Genomic DNA, 15,499 nt, shown 5'->3' with positions numbered 1-15,499 from the left:
ATAGGTAGGTTTTGAATTACCAAATTACTTGATCATGGTAAGCTTTTTGATTGGGCGTTGTTCTCAGTTCTCATATTTAGTTGACAATTTACTAAAAGTACATATAATATAACTTGATAAAATGTTAATCGAATAATTAATTTCTTTAACTATCCCTCGTGAGTGAATCAAATTTAATTGAATTGTCTATATTTTCTTCTTTTTTTTGTCATAAGACTTAATTAACTAAATACTAATATTCTGAAAATTAAAAATGAAAATAACAATTTTCTGAGCATTTCAGCTGACATCTCTCATGAAAACATTACCCTTACAAATTATCCTCATAATAATTTCATGGCTAGTGCACAATTCAGATGACTCAGTTGCAAAAACCAAGTTTCGAAACCTCATATTATGAATTATTTTTTTTTGCGAGAGGCGAGCACATTTGATTTTTACAACCGTTCCAAACACACCCCAGCTATCAACATGCCGAACACCAGTTATAGAAATGTTGAATGTGTTGATGCGAGAAGTCCACATTTCCCAGCACACTGTAAAAACAAAACAAAATGCAACCAACATATCATATAAAGTTAGACGCATCACACAAAACGAGACACTCAGACACACAAATAATAATTTAAATGGGAAAAACGAAAAAAAACACAAATGATTTTATAGAGTTTTGTTCCACAAAACTCGATTTCATTGAGGAAGAAACAAACAAAAAAATATTTATTAATTAAAAATTAGAAACAAGAAAAGAGGTGTCGAAGGGGGTTTAGGAATTGAAATTGCTAAGAAAGAGAGAGAATTGAGATGGAAAGAAAGGAGATAGAGTTAGAGATATAGGTGGATAAGAATATGGAGGCGATTGGGGTTAGAGGGAGATGTGACGACTGACTCTTACGAGAGAGAACTTTTTTCTTTTCTTTGTTTGTTTTTTTTTGGTAAGGGTGAGAGAACTTTTTTCTAACTAGCTAGCAATTATGCTTTTTCCATAATATTATGATAATTTATTGCATCATCAAAGATGATAATTTATGGCATCATCTAAGAGACAGTTGATTAACACCTCTTTGAAAGCGCATATAAACTACAACAAATTGAGAAAAATAATTGAATTTGAATATAATTTTTTTTTATTAATAACTATAATACTTAACTAATAGAATATAATAATTTTTATTCATTTAATACTAATAGAATATAATAATTTTTATTAATTTACTAAATTCAAATCCATATGAGTGTCATTTGATTCGTGTGTTCGGCAATGATATAAGTTTCGTATTCAAGCTCATATCTAGTACTTGATTGAAAAATACTCCCTCCGTCCCAGTGAGTTATATACATTGGGATTGAGATAGTGAAGGAAGGTAGTGAGTGTAATAGTGTTTTTATTATTATAAAATGGAGATAGTGGGAGAATGTAGTGGGTGTAGTAGTGTTTTATATTATAAAAAGTTGCTATTTTGGGAATGTATAAAAATGATGGGACATCCCAAAAAGGAAACTGTATAGAATTGATTGGGACGGAGGGAGTATGTCAAATTTCAATGAAATAGTTTTTAATATACAAGGTACACGAGAGAGGGGTATGACAATCAAGATCTTTTTTCACAATTTTATCTCAATTTAAGCAGTCAAATGAATAATGCAAATATATATAATCATAATAACAATCTATTTATATTCTCAAATGTCTTAATTTTTAGATTTTAAGCATATTTCGTGGGAAAAAAAAAATTTAAGCATATTTATTACAGGTCTCAACTAAAGACTTAATAACTCAAACCAATATCATTTCAATCCCATTACCTATTTTTTTAAAGATTTTTTCGCAAATCAAACGACCCCTTGTATAATTGATATAAAATTGTCATGGAAATTCGACCAAAAAATTCAAATACTCCCTCTGTTTGGATATATTATAGTCTCTTGATTTTTTTGCACGCACTTTTAAGAACTTTGACCGCACATCTAAAATTATTTTTTTTAAAATTTTCTTTTTGTGAATAAAAGTATTAGTGATATCCTTTTATTCACAAAAGAAAACAAATTAAAAATAATAATTTTATGTATGCGTTTAAAGCTTTTAAAAGTGCGTGCAAAAAAATATGATGACTATTAAATCCAAATAGACGGAGTAGTAGGTTAAATTCCGATCCGCAACAACAGACACGAATCATCATGGACAATCAGTGGGCAGAGTAAATACGAGGTGTGGATAATCGATTTGAATTTTAAAGCAGCCAACCGCACACACCTTCTCCACCGGCCTTAATAAATTCATATACCACCCTTTTACACGGGAAGCCGTTATCGTTATAGCAGCATGTGCTGTTCAATGTTCGTTTAATACGGCATTTTAAGATACGGTTTGGCTAGTGTGTGCCCATGGGCACATGCTAAGCGCGAAAATTTTTGTATTTGGGAGATTTTGATTGGTGTGGTTGGTGTATTTGCAGGGGGGGTCCACCATTATCATGAGATAGGAACCAATCAAAATGATCCAAGCACAAAATTTTCCGCGCTTAGCATGTGCCCATGGGCACACCATAGAAAAACCGTTTAAGATATTGCCAATAATGAAATGTTAGTATCTTAAAAAGATGCTTTTTTAGCAAAAAATCAAAATTAATTGGTGATATATGATTAGTTTCAATGAAATTTATAAATCATCCAATTAAAATTAGTCATCTATTGATCCAAAAAATATAGAAAAATTAGTCATCTATATTATATGTCATTTGAATAAAAAAAGTTGGGATAACTTTATCACTTAAAAAAAAAATTCTTTTTTTGAAACCAACTTTAAAGTTTTAATATGCAAAAAAATCTGGTATGCATGATTAAAATAAACAGAATAAAAGTTAAAAAATAAATATCATTGATCTAATAGTTAGCCGGCTGGCCTTTAATCGGTCCTGAGACGCAAGTATTATAACAAGTTAACAACAGATAAAAAGTATACCAAAACTGAAAATTATGGCTTTTGGATCCCTAACTACGGATTTCATCTCAATTTTAGTTTATATATAAGGCTAAAATTTTGTTGATCTTTGCATATAAAACGGTTTTAGTTGGATCACGATTCGATTAAACGATTAAATTACATATCCAATCTGGTTGTTAAAAGTTATAAAAATTTAATATTGTTTGAATTATCAAGACATTATTTCAACTATAATTTAATAAACTTTTCGATATTTGGAAATTAATCAAATATAAAATATTCTTTTAATATATATTATTAAAATCAATCAAATTTTCATCAATTATAATTAAAATTTCACTAAAATTCAAAAGATTTTGAAATATTCTCATCAACTCTGCAACATTTGTTCACAATCCATAGAAAATCAAATTCATATACAATCTATTCAAATTCTTATATAAAATAAAAAATTAATGAAAATCTCAGTACATTCAAAAAATAATTCATTAAAATCTCAAACCAATAAACTTAAGATCAAATATTTTCAATTTTTTTTACCGTATTTTGGTAAATCCAATATTCCGATTTCTATGCTCACCGCTAACCGCTGAAATAAATTTATTAAAAGCTGAGGTCCCCGCAGACGCGCGGTGTATATAAACAAGTCAATGCTGCTCAGTAGGCTGCGAGAGTGAGACGCACACTGTCTGAAATTTTTTTCAAGATTAGATTGGAGCAGTAATGGCTCAAACAACTCCCAATCACACACAGACTGTATCTGGCTGGGCAGCTCATGATTCATCTGGCACCATCACTCCCTACGTCTTCAAACGCAGGTAACGAGGAGCTAAATGTTCATAGATCCCACAAGTGTTTCAATTTTCAGTTATGCATGCCATATACTCTGATTATGGAATTATTATGATATTATTAATGGTGTTTCAGAGAAAATGGGAAGAATGATGTGACGATTGAGATCTTGTACTGTGGAATATGCCACACTGATATCCACCATGTCAAGAATGACTGGGGTATCACCATGTACCCTGTTGTTCCCGGGTACGCATGCACATTATTCCGTGTTACCCGGATCACAAGATTTCAACCCGGTTAATGAGAAGGAGAATGAGAATTTAATATAAATGAGATTTATATAAAAATGTAATAGAATAATATCATTCTCGTTCCAGTTAACCAGTTTGAAATCTCGTGAACCAAACAGGGGTCAAGTCTCTTTTTGAGTACAAGTGATGATTGTTGTGTGTAATTGTAGGCATGAAATTACTGGATTGATAACAAAGGTGGGAAGCGATGTGAGCAAGTTTAAGATAGGGGATAGAGTGGGAGTGGGGTGTTTGGCGGCTTCGTGTTTGAAGTGCGATTTTTGCAAACAAGAGGAGGAGAATTACTGTGATGAGATTCAGCTCACCTACAATGGCATTTTCTGGGATGGCAGCATCACCTACGGTGGCTACTCCAAGATGCTTGTAGCTGATCATCGGTAATATTTTATCATACCACACCCACCGCACATTTTTTTATTCATTACGGCCTGCTATTATCAATCCTTTTGTCATACATTAATCGACATTACTATAAATTATTACTATTGCAACCACCAAAGCAGTCTTTATTTAGTGTAGTCTCTGCAACCCCAGGATTGGTCACGTTAATTTTATTCTTCCCATGACAAGGAATATGAGCTATGGATATCATGGAGCTTAATTGGACAATATTGTTCAAGATTCTCTATGTACACCACTTGGTCTTCTAGATATTTAAAATGAAAAAGATGCATCATTGTATCAATACAAGTTTTGAAAGTTTGATGATTCTTATTAGTTTCCTGGATAGATAAAGTTATGGAGATTGCCAACCACCACTTTCTCCTGCAAGTTGTACACTTTATTTCAGACATTACCGTGATATTTATATCTTCGTTTGATTGGACTAATACTTGCATCATCGTCCAAATTTTATATATGTCTAGCGACTGCATTACTTGAATCTAAGAGTAGCGCTGCTACTTTTTATAATACATCGACTAGCATCTGTGGGTATGATTATTAACGACCCCTTGGTTCTTTAGACATAATTTTGATTTTTGGTTAGTGTAGAAAAAATGTATGCTGTAATGTGTCATGCACTTGTAGTGCAGTTCAAACTCTAAAATCGTATTTATTTGATTGCAATTCTGTGTAATTTACAAATTCGGGTCATTTCATTTGACTATGGCATGGGCTATGTAGATTTGTGGTGAAGGTGCCAGACAGCTTGCCGATGGATGCAGCAGCACCACTCTTGTGTGCAGGAATTACAGTGTATAGCCCCTTCAAGGACCACAACTTGCTTGAATCTCCAGGAAAGAGAATAGGTATTGTTGGATTGGGTGGGCTTGGTCACGTTGCTATCAAATTCGGGAAGGCATTTGGTCACCATGTCACTGTTATCAGCACATCTCCTTCGAAAGAAAAGGAGGCTAAAGAGCGTTTGGGTGCCGATGATTTCATCATCAGCACCGATCCTGAACAGATGAAGGTTTGTGCCTTCAATCCTAATTGCTAGCCGTTCCAAATTATAAAAAGATGTAGCATTACAGCTAATTATCGTTTTTAATATGCTTGAAAAATAGTCCAAGTTCAGGACACTGGACTTCATATTGGACACGGTCTCAGCGCATCACTCTCTTGGACCGACTTTAGAGCTGCTTAAAAAGAAAGGAACATTGATGCTTGTTGGTGCTCCGGATAAGCCTCTGGACCTACCTGCTTTCCCGATGATATTCGGTAAGGCTCCTCCACTTAAAACTCAGTTCTGCACTCCACTCACATTGTTGGCATGAAAGCGACATGGAATGTCGTATGGTGAAACTGATTATGTTCTAAACTGAAAATGACAGGCAAAAGATCAGTGAAGGGTAGCATGACCGGAAGCATGAAAGAAACGCAGGAAATGCTGGATGTATGCGCCAAGCACAACATCAGGTGTGATATCGAAGTTGTCAAAACTGATCAAATCAACGAAGCTCTTGACCGTCTTGCTAGGAACGATGTCAAGTATCGTTTCGTCATTGATATTGCTGGGAAACCATAGGTTTCTTCATCAAGCTCTAGCTAATAAGGAGTCATAATTCTGTTTGACTATCATTTCTTATTATGTACGAATTTGTCAATTTCATAATAATTGAATAAGTCTTAGTTAGTTGATCTTGTTATATGTTGTTATTTTGTGCTTCAGCCTTCGGACCAAGAAAGCAAGACCATATGATTTTCCATCCATCTTTCAACAAGCAACAATTTTAGCTACGTTACATATAGGCTGATTATACGCACAAACTAAGTATATCCACTAATTTACAAACAAATTTGTGGAATGATAATTTTAATTAAATATAATACCATTACGTGCTGCAGCTGACTTGTAAAAGTCTTGTATTCTGCTTAAAAGTTATCAACATCTACAAAGTTAATACCTGTACGTGCTCCCCATCTGTTGTTTCGTATATTTAGCGTATGACATTGTGCGCTGTTATCCCAAAGCATTTTACACGCCGTAACAAGCAAAAAGATTGAGTGGGTGTTTGGTGAACACTTATAAGTCCAGCTTCCGGGATTATAAGTTATAAGCACTTATTCGTACCGTTTGTGTAATAAGTCAAGAAGCACTTATAAAAAGTTAGGAATGCTAGCTTTTGTCTCAGGGGTTCTGCTTATTTCCCAAACATTTTAATCACTTATTAGTCTTATCTTGCTTTTAACTTCTACTCCACTTATTTATTTTAAGCAATAAGCACTTATTATTTTAAGCTCACCCAAACGGCTCCTGAATTATTTCTGGTGTAGTTCTAGGGAGAGAATTGCAGTACAGCTTGATTTTGCAGCAAAAGGGGTTTGCATACTGATCAATGATTTTAATACAATGAAGGACAGCTTGATTTTGCAGCAAAAGGGTTTACATACTGATCAATGATTTTAATACAATGAGCCGACTCGTGATGAGGTTGGATGATGAAATTGAACGCAGCAAACCTTGGCATATATGTGTGCTAGAAATGAAAACATTAAGGTACTGAAAGAGGTGGTTAGGGAGTTGCGGATTGAGGAGTCGTGTTTCAATGAGCGATTGGACGAGCTTGAAGAACACATATACTTGGGTTTTCTTACCATAAACAGATCAAGAGGCTTAGTTATGCATGAGCTATTGCACTAGAGTTGATGGCTCTTTTGACATTTGCGGTTCTTTAGTTCAACAGGCGGAACCAGAGGGGGTTAGGGGATGCTAGAGCCCCCCCTAACCTCGAAAAAACAGTGTATATTTTTTTCCAGCCTCCGCTGAATTATTCATGTCCATATAATTTAGAGTACTCAGAGCGAGTTCAAGAGATGCCTTATAACATGTGTTAAGTCATAATTTAGGACATTTGATGAAAAATGTTGATTCAACAATATCCTAATGATGTCCTATATCATTAGGACAACCTTTTGAAGACTTATTTATAAGGCACCTCTCTCTTCTTGCTCTATCCTATATATTATAATAAATTCTTATATATACTCTCTTTCTCTCTCTGCTTTGGAATTGCTCTTAGTCTAAAGAGAGTCTGATTAACAGATATATTCAAACAGATACACTCATAAGTCATACGCATACACTTGACTCTCTCCGACTCTCCCTGCCTTTAGTAGGATTAATATTTCCAGCAATGAGCTTCTTGCGGGAAGGACAAACCGGGCTCTTAGTGGTCCTTATCTTATCACGCCACACATGGAGACGGAGACATCTTGGAAAGGAATAGTGAATAGCCATGTCACTTGGAACTGGTTGCTTATGCTTTTTTGAAGGTCTACAGTCATTATGTGGCGTAAAAAAATCGTTATTCTATAAATTAATTTTTTTTGACACCTTACTGTTTTATTTATGTTAATGCACTCTGAACAACATTCTCTTTGATGCCTTTTAACCAATCAAAACCTCCAACCTAGAGAAATGTTCGTCTCTCTTTGATGAATATGGTATCGAGGATCGGTATTCAAATTTCAATTAATCCTTTACAATATCACTTGCTTCCAAATTTAAGGCCCCCTGAATCTCATTCTTGGTTCCGACACTGTCAACAGGTATCGTTACCATAATCCCTCTCGCTCTCTGGTCTTTGCAAAATAGCTAGCTAGCCGTCTGAGCTGGGGCGGATCTTAGAATGAAATCTACGAGTGCGCAAAGCAAATTTTTGGAAAATATTTATATAGCTCCAAAATTTCTAGAGACACTTCTATAATTTCATGAATTTTAGAAGATGGAAAAATATATAGATTTTTTTTAAAGAGAACGTTCCTGACGTGCCCCTTGCTAGATCCGTACCCGCGGCTGCCTCGAAGGCTTAACTAGTTTGCATCCGAATTTCATGAATACAATTCATGCCGCTTCTCAAATTTCACCAATTATGTGACAATTTTAATTATTATTATGAATTTTCTTTTGTTTACGACATCTCTCCAGGCGGAGTAAAATGGACCGGCTCTGATGATTTCCAAAGGACAAACACAAACATCTTTGCGCATCTCAAAAGATGCAGATATTCGTCTGTTCCATAAAAAGACATGTTGCCTGTATAGACTCTGGTGATCTACAATAATTTCTACTACACAACAAAATAATGAAACAGAGCATGCATTCTTTGTAAGACACCACGACACGTAGCAAATCTGCCTGTAGATCTACATTCGGTTGTTTTAATCTTAAAATTTATTTCTGTAATCAAACGATTAAAATAGTACAGCTCGTGTTACTAAATCCAGGAACAAAATTTATCCCTCACTCTCAACTTAAGATTATTTGTTTAAAATAACATTTCAAATGAATGGAGAACCTACGTAGGAATTAGCACTTGTGTTTTTAGGTAACATGTTCTCTGTTTGAGCAGTGCATTTAGATTTAATTAAAAGAAAAGAAGAACAGGGGATCAAGAAAAACAAAACCAAAAAGCAATCAGAGATCTGGTTTTATTCTCTTAATAAAATATAACTCATGAGATTCATATAAAAGTTACAGCGAAAAGATAAGAAAATTATTATTATATATAATCTTATTGAAGAGTGTATGTAGAAGAAAGGTACCAAAAGGTTACTGAAGAGTGTTCATAGATGAAAGGTATACAAAGGCAATGGTTACAGTGCTGGTAGATTATGAAGTAGGTCATTGTAGTCCTTCCGAAACGCATACAAGAATCAATATCAGGTTTGCTTTTGATAATGTAAAACAGAACAATGACTCCGGAGGGCTGCTTAAGTAATATACTGAGCACGCCGCTGCCTACAAAATCCCAAGCACATGATCCTTTATCCAATTTCCTGGCTTAGAATCTTACAGAACTTGAGAATGTCTGCCCAAATGACCAGCCAGATGCAACAACATTGTTAAAAATTCGAGTGACTCCATCTGTAGTAGTGACCTTGAAAGATAAGGATTGGCCGTTAAGATATCCATTCGACTGCCAGTTTGCTCCCCAGTTTCTTGACATTGCCATCCAGTTCGTTCGTGTGCCCTTGACTTGCACAGATTGAATTGATCCGGCTCCTCCAACATTGCTTATCAGGACAAGCTCAAAGTAGTTCCTCCCATTAATTGTGAATCGAACTCCGCCACTTTTCACGCAGGGAACTCTGAATCCAAGATGTACAAGCCATCAAAATTAGAAAGGCACATCAACATAGAAAAACGAGGCAAAAGACGAAAGATGCTGAGGAAAAGTTATACCTTTGAAACATAACAGGAACAATTCCACCTCTGTAGATACCAATCTTTTCCCAAGCTGGTTGAGCCATATCAAAATGCTGGAGTGGAGGGTTGCACCAACCTCCAGCATTGCTAGGCTCATCAAAGTTTGGGGGGCAAAAATTTGTTGCGGTGATGGTTACAGATGTTCCCTTTCGGCACCATTTTGGGTCTGCTTGATAATCACATATAATCCTGTAACATTGCCCACATGATGCTCCATCATTGAAAAGTGCAGTACTTAGAGCAGCAGTGTTGGTTCCGTATCCAGCTGAGTACAAATTCCCATATCCACATGCACCGCCTGTGTTCAAGAAAATCATAATTCATGCCTTGCTCCAATTCTTTTATTTTAAAGAGACTTGACAAAAGAGAACACAAATTTACACAAGTATAACAGTGGTTAACTTTACATACCCATTGTTCCTGAAGCGTCGCTACCTCCATAAAAAGTAGCGTGAGCTTTTGTCCATCCAGAAGCTCGGAATGCTTTAACATTTACAACAAGACATAAACTACTAACCAGAAGGGCCACTGCAACAACACCAAGATTTGTCATTTCTTAGCGGGGAAGTGAGGAAGAAGAATAAAATGATTTTGAGTTATAAGAACCGATGAACTGTATACAATTGTTGTACAGACAAGTATGGTTTTTAAGAAGACCAAACTTCTTAAATGCAACCCACCTCCCAGGTTCCCATGTGACCTCTGCAAGAGGAGAGATTATAATCAATTTTTAATCAGAAAATGCCTGGAAGGGTGAATAAGGGTGTATCTCATTCAATAATTCTCACGTTCGTTCACATATGAAGCAAACAAGACTCACATGGGTTTCCCAAGACAAGAGTCACAAGTAAATCAAAAGCTGAACTAAAAAACTCAAATTATTTAATGCTTTTATATGTTGTTTGTTGCTAAAACATGTATAATCTAGGGACTAAAATTCTATTTTAATAATCTAACACCAAACCCCTATGGTTCTCACTTCTCAGTAAACCTTGTGTGGTTAATATGCCATTATTATTTATTTTTATTTTTTTGTGCCATGCACATGCCTTTTCACTATGTAATAAATAATATACCTATATAGTACATGTTTATGTAAGTGCAGATATAAATGTTAGAATGGAACAAGACACATAGATACATAAGTTGGACCAGATCAATGCCTGTGGTCACATAACTTCAATTACTTGTAATAATATGCAAATGGTAAAACACCAGAAAGCAGCCAAAAGCTGAATTCAATGCTTCCACAATCAATGGTTCACCCTGCCCTGCTGCCAGAGCTCAGCAGATCTACTTATCAGCACATGGTTAAGGGGTGGCACCTGCCTGTTACCCACATTCTGTTGGCTGCCACAATTTTAATATTAAAATTATTCCTAATGTAAGTAACAGGAACAAACTGAAGAAAAATGATAACAAAATTATTCTCCGACCCATATGAATGATATCTATAAATTACGCTGTAGACGAAGTAATAAAGTTAATAACATTCAATCTATATATATATATATATATATATATCCAACTTGATGCTAATAAGATTGATTGATTGGTTGGTAGTTTGTGCATCGTGATAAATCCAATAATACATACAAGGGAAAAAAAAGAGATGAAAATGGTGATGTGTTCATATCACCGTCAACTAGTTTCCCAGGCTGTGGTGCAGGACAGCAGGGCAGTGGCTTAAATATGACTAATACACACAACACTCACACACACACAGAAAGAATACTAGGGAAGCAACAACTATTTTCTCTCCCATGCAATTCCAGTCTTGTGGTTTGGCCGTTTAGGTGTGTGCTGAGCGCAATTTTGTGTGGTGTTATAAGTTTATACTACCAGTAATAGGTGTTTTAATATTCCAGATGTTCCATCCTACTTTTTATTTTTAAAAGCTCTTTTGTGGCAAATCTTATTGGGGAACTGTAATTATTGGCAGCAACACAGACAAGTAGTAGTAACGGGTTGGTGAGTGGAACAGTCACTCTTTCAGAACAACTTTGATGCCAAAAATTTGCAGACATGGAGGACAAATGGAAAATCTGACTTTCCCTAATAAAGTAATAATAGCCAATAGGTACTCCGCACTTGTACACATACATAAAATATTTAAGCAGTATAAGGAGTAAGGACCGAACTATAGTAAGCTCAAAAGCCATGCATTCTACAACTCCACATGATCAAAAATAAAAAAGACTTTTGTTCTAGATGTAAAGGGTTGAATCAGATTAGGCAGGAAAGAAAAGTCCAATAAAGTTCTGGAACAATTATGCTTCTCCAGAAGATGTATGTATCTTGGTTGTAAAGAGAACACCTACACTGATCTGGCTGCAGCCTTAAAGGCTCTTCATATATGTAAGGATTCTATAGTAAACAAGCTATTTCTGTGGTTAAAGAATATAAATTTTATAGTTTCTCTTGAACAATTAATAACGTGTTTCAATCAGCCGAAAGATTCATATTTGTTTACTGAAATAAAAAAAATCGAGTATATATCTGTTGTCCCAGTACAGAATTCGAACATCACTCTATCATCACTTTAGCACCACATTATTAATTCCACAAATTTCTCTGTATTTTTTAGAACAAAAGGTTAAGTGCCGGAGAAGGATAGCATGCATCTCTAAAAGTGTGCAATACTGATAGGAGTGTAACATTGTATAGCACAAGTAACTTGAGTTCCACACAGAACGCAATACCTGAGCAGTGGCAGCAGATAGACTGGTGCCGCAAATGAGTCTAAAGGTTAGTCTTCATGAGCAAAGGGCCATAAAGTAGTAATAGCACCAGTAAATGTTGCTGCTCCGAGTTACTCAGGAGATTGATGACCAGGTTGACATTCCACTTTCCAAAACTTCTTGCTGCCACAGACACAGCAGCGACCAGGAAATAACTAATGGTATAGTCGGGTTCTTTCGATCTATAGCTATTTTAGTTGATAGGGAGTTCACAATGCATCATTGTATATAAAGCATGCTTTATTAAACACCCATTTTCAGGAGACAGCAAACTGAAAATATATACTTCCAGATATGATCTAATCACCAATAGTCACCACATGAGCAAACTCCATCTTTAAAGTGATGAAAGCGCTTTGTATCTCTGACAAAAATCTCTCTGCCCTCATAGCTGGATATAAACTTTATAACAGCATGGCAATCCCCACAGATTCGAAGATTCTTTATAATTTGAAGTGGAGTCCCTGGGAGAGTGTTCAGGAGGCCAAATACTACAGCAAGCTTCTCGCTGTGCCCACACAAAATATGCTCCTTTTCCTGGTCTTCCACATCTTGCAGCACAAAGTCTGTAATTGGTGCATAACCTGATTTCTTCATTTCCCCACTTAATCTATCCAGCTTATCGACAATTTGGTCCATCTGAGGAATTGAATTATCTCCTGCTAAAAGCATATATACTCTGTTCTTGATCTCAATCCAACTGCATCCTGGGTTTTTCCTTAATCCCATACACTTCATCTTGTCCCTCAACTTATAAACTTCACGCCATTTGCTTTTAGCAGCATATATATTAGACAGAAGAATGTAATTCCCAGGATTATTAGGTTCTAGCTCAAATAGTTCATTAGCAGCAATCTCTGCCAATTTTGTTTTGTGATGAACCCTACAAGAACTTAGCAGAGCCCCCCAAACACAAGCATCAGGCTTAAAAGGCATTTTTTTGATAATAGAATAGGCCTCTTCTAATTTTCCTGCACGCCCAAGCAGTGTAACTATGCAGGCATAATGCTCCACTCTAGCTTCAATCCCGTACTCTTTCGACATTTTTCCAAAATAAAACTCCCCTTCTTCTGTTAGGCCACTGTGGCTACATGCAGATAATAAAGAAGTAAAGCTAATGAAGTCGGGATTCTGCTCAGCATTCTGCATCAGATGAAAGATATCTATGACTTCCTTTGCCTTTCCATGCATAGCGTACCCACCCATCAAAGCATTCCAACAAACCAAGTTAGGCTTAGGCATCCCATCAAAACATCGCCTTGCTGCTTGAATCCTTCCACAATTGGCATACATGTCAATTAAGGCACTACCCACGTAAACATCAGAAGAAATGCCTCTTCGGAGTGAGAAGCCATGAATTGCTTTACCATGCATTAATGCTGCAATATTCCCACAAGCAGGAAGCAAACAGGGAATAGTTACAGCATTTGGCTTCACTCCAACAGTTTGCATCTCTCTGAAAAGCTCTAAAGCCTCAATATCTTTGCCATGTTGTGAACAGCTGGCTATCATCGAAGTCCAAGTCACAACGTTCAACTCCATCCCAAGTCCTTTAAATTTTTTAAATACACTCAATGCTTCGTCAACCAGACCACTTCGTGAAAATCCTGTTATCAGAGCATTACATGCACCTAAATCTATATTACTCATCTCATCAAACACTCTCGACATCTCAAATGTGCACGAGCACTTACCATACATATCTATCAATGCACTGATAATACATCTATCTGATCCAAGACCCTGTTTAATTACATAATCATGAACCTGAATACCAAATAATAAATTCTCCAAGTCCCCTACAGCTGACAAACCACTCGAAACGCTAGTACCATCAAGCTCAAACCCTCTTGCATGCATATCTCGTAACGCCAAAACAGCCTCTAAATGATGCCCACTCTGATTAAACCCCGCAATCACACCATTCCACGAAACAGAATTAAATTCAATTCCCGCCTTTACCATCATATCAAAAACCACCTTAGTTTCCCACACATTCCCTTGTCGAGCATACCCCGCAAGCAAAGCACTCCACGAAACAACATCCGGTTCACGCATCGTATCAAGCAGCTTCCGCGCATTACCCAATTGACCACACTTGACATAAAAATGAACCAACGATGACACAACAAACGAATCCGAAGCAAGCCCAAAAGATGCAGCTAGCCCGTGAACTTGCTGCCCAATTCTAACAACCAACAACCCAGAACAGGCCTTTACAACACACGGAACAACACGAGCATCAGGCACAAGGCCTGTCGAAACCATTTTCGAAAACAAATTCAATGCTTCACCAAAACGACTGAATTTCGAGGAAGCGTAAATGAGAGTGGAGAATGAAGAAATGTCAGGGTTTGGGAGGGAATTGAGAACGAGTTGAGCATCGTTGAAGCGGAGATGATTGGCGTAGAGGGAGAGGAGCTTGGTGGTGGTATAAGTATCGAAGAACAGGGCAGTTTTGAGAATGTGAGCGTGAGCTTGCTGTGTTTGAAATAGAGATGATGCTGGTGAGTTTAAGTAGCCAAGAATTGTTTTGGGAAATTTATCAAACAGGTTATGAGCTTGTTTTGACATGGCAGCTTGCATTCTTTCTCATATGTATTGCCGCGCAAAGTCAGAGAATTTGAACACCAGCGCTTCTTCCAAATACGGACCAAGACACAGATTTTATATTGTACTCGAGTATTAAAAGTTTTAATATCAGGTTTAAAAAAAAAAAGTTCTAATATCAATTTTTCCTCAATTTTATATCAATTTCCAAAATTTAATAAAGACAACAATTGTGATTTTCTTAAAAATTATACATTCACGTATTCATATGATTTATATACAAAAATTTGATAGCATTTTCATAATAATCCAAAAATTGATGAAATTTTTGTAATAATAGAACCCGGTTCTTATATTTATAAATAATAATTTTACGGTGCGATTGTATCATGAGTAAGAATTTGAATGAGAATGAGTATTCTACGGCGAGCGTAAGAATGAATTACCTTCAAATGAGATTGTGACTCTTATTTTATATCACAAAATTGCTAATCCAAGTACAAAC

The 15,499-nt window shown here is 35.9% G+C and overlaps 3 protein-coding genes across 4 annotated transcripts; 1 reads left to right on the top strand and 2 right to left on the bottom strand.

The window, feature by feature from the left end:
• The first annotated feature begins 3,596 nt into the window (after positions 1–3,596).
• Positions 3,597–6,132, top strand: LOC108218635 (probable cinnamyl alcohol dehydrogenase 6). Of its 2 annotated transcripts, XM_017391667.2 has the most exons (6): positions 3,598–3,762; positions 3,872–3,985; positions 4,200–4,427; positions 5,176–5,464; positions 5,559–5,712; positions 5,826–6,132. In XM_017391667.2, the coding sequence occupies exons 1-6, from the start codon at positions 3,668–3,670 to the stop codon at positions 6,017–6,019; spliced, it is 1,074 nt and encodes a 357-aa protein (XP_017247156.1). In that variant the 5' UTR covers positions 3,598–3,667; the 3' UTR covers positions 6,020–6,132. The 2 variants fall into 2 exon arrangements, with proteins under 2 accessions (XP_017247157.1, XP_017247156.1); XM_017391668.2 differs by lacking the exon at positions 3,872–3,985 and having other exon boundaries at positions 3,597–3,762.
• Positions 6,133–8,893: 2,761 nt separating this feature from the next.
• LOC108218636 (expansin-A11) lies at positions 8,894–10,258 on the bottom strand. Its single transcript, XM_017391669.2, has 3 exons — positions 10,115–10,258; positions 9,680–10,001; positions 8,894–9,585 (listed from the first exon to the last, which is right to left on the bottom strand). The coding sequence occupies exons 1-3, from the start codon at positions 10,254–10,256 to the stop codon at positions 9,279–9,281; spliced, it is 771 nt and encodes a 256-aa protein (XP_017247158.1). The 5' UTR covers positions 10,257–10,258; the 3' UTR covers positions 8,894–9,278.
• Positions 10,259–12,746: 2,488 nt separating this feature from the next.
• Positions 12,747–15,206, bottom strand: LOC108218634 (pentatricopeptide repeat-containing protein At1g20230). The gene has a single exon (XM_017391666.2). The coding sequence runs from the start codon at positions 15,028–15,030 to the stop codon at positions 12,748–12,750; it is 2,283 nt and encodes a 760-aa protein (XP_017247155.1). The 5' UTR covers positions 15,031–15,206; the 3' UTR covers position 12,747.
• Between the last annotated feature and the right edge of the window lie 293 nt (positions 15,207–15,499).

Source organism: Daucus carota, chromosome 4 (assembly GCF_001625215.2).
Source record: "Daucus carota subsp. sativus chromosome 4, DH1 v3.0, whole genome shotgun sequence".
NCBI lineage: Eukaryota > Viridiplantae > Streptophyta > Magnoliopsida > Apiales > Apiaceae > Daucus > Daucus carota.
The sequence above is the reverse complement of the archived record's forward strand: the minus strand, read 5'-3'. Positions and strand labels throughout refer to the sequence as shown.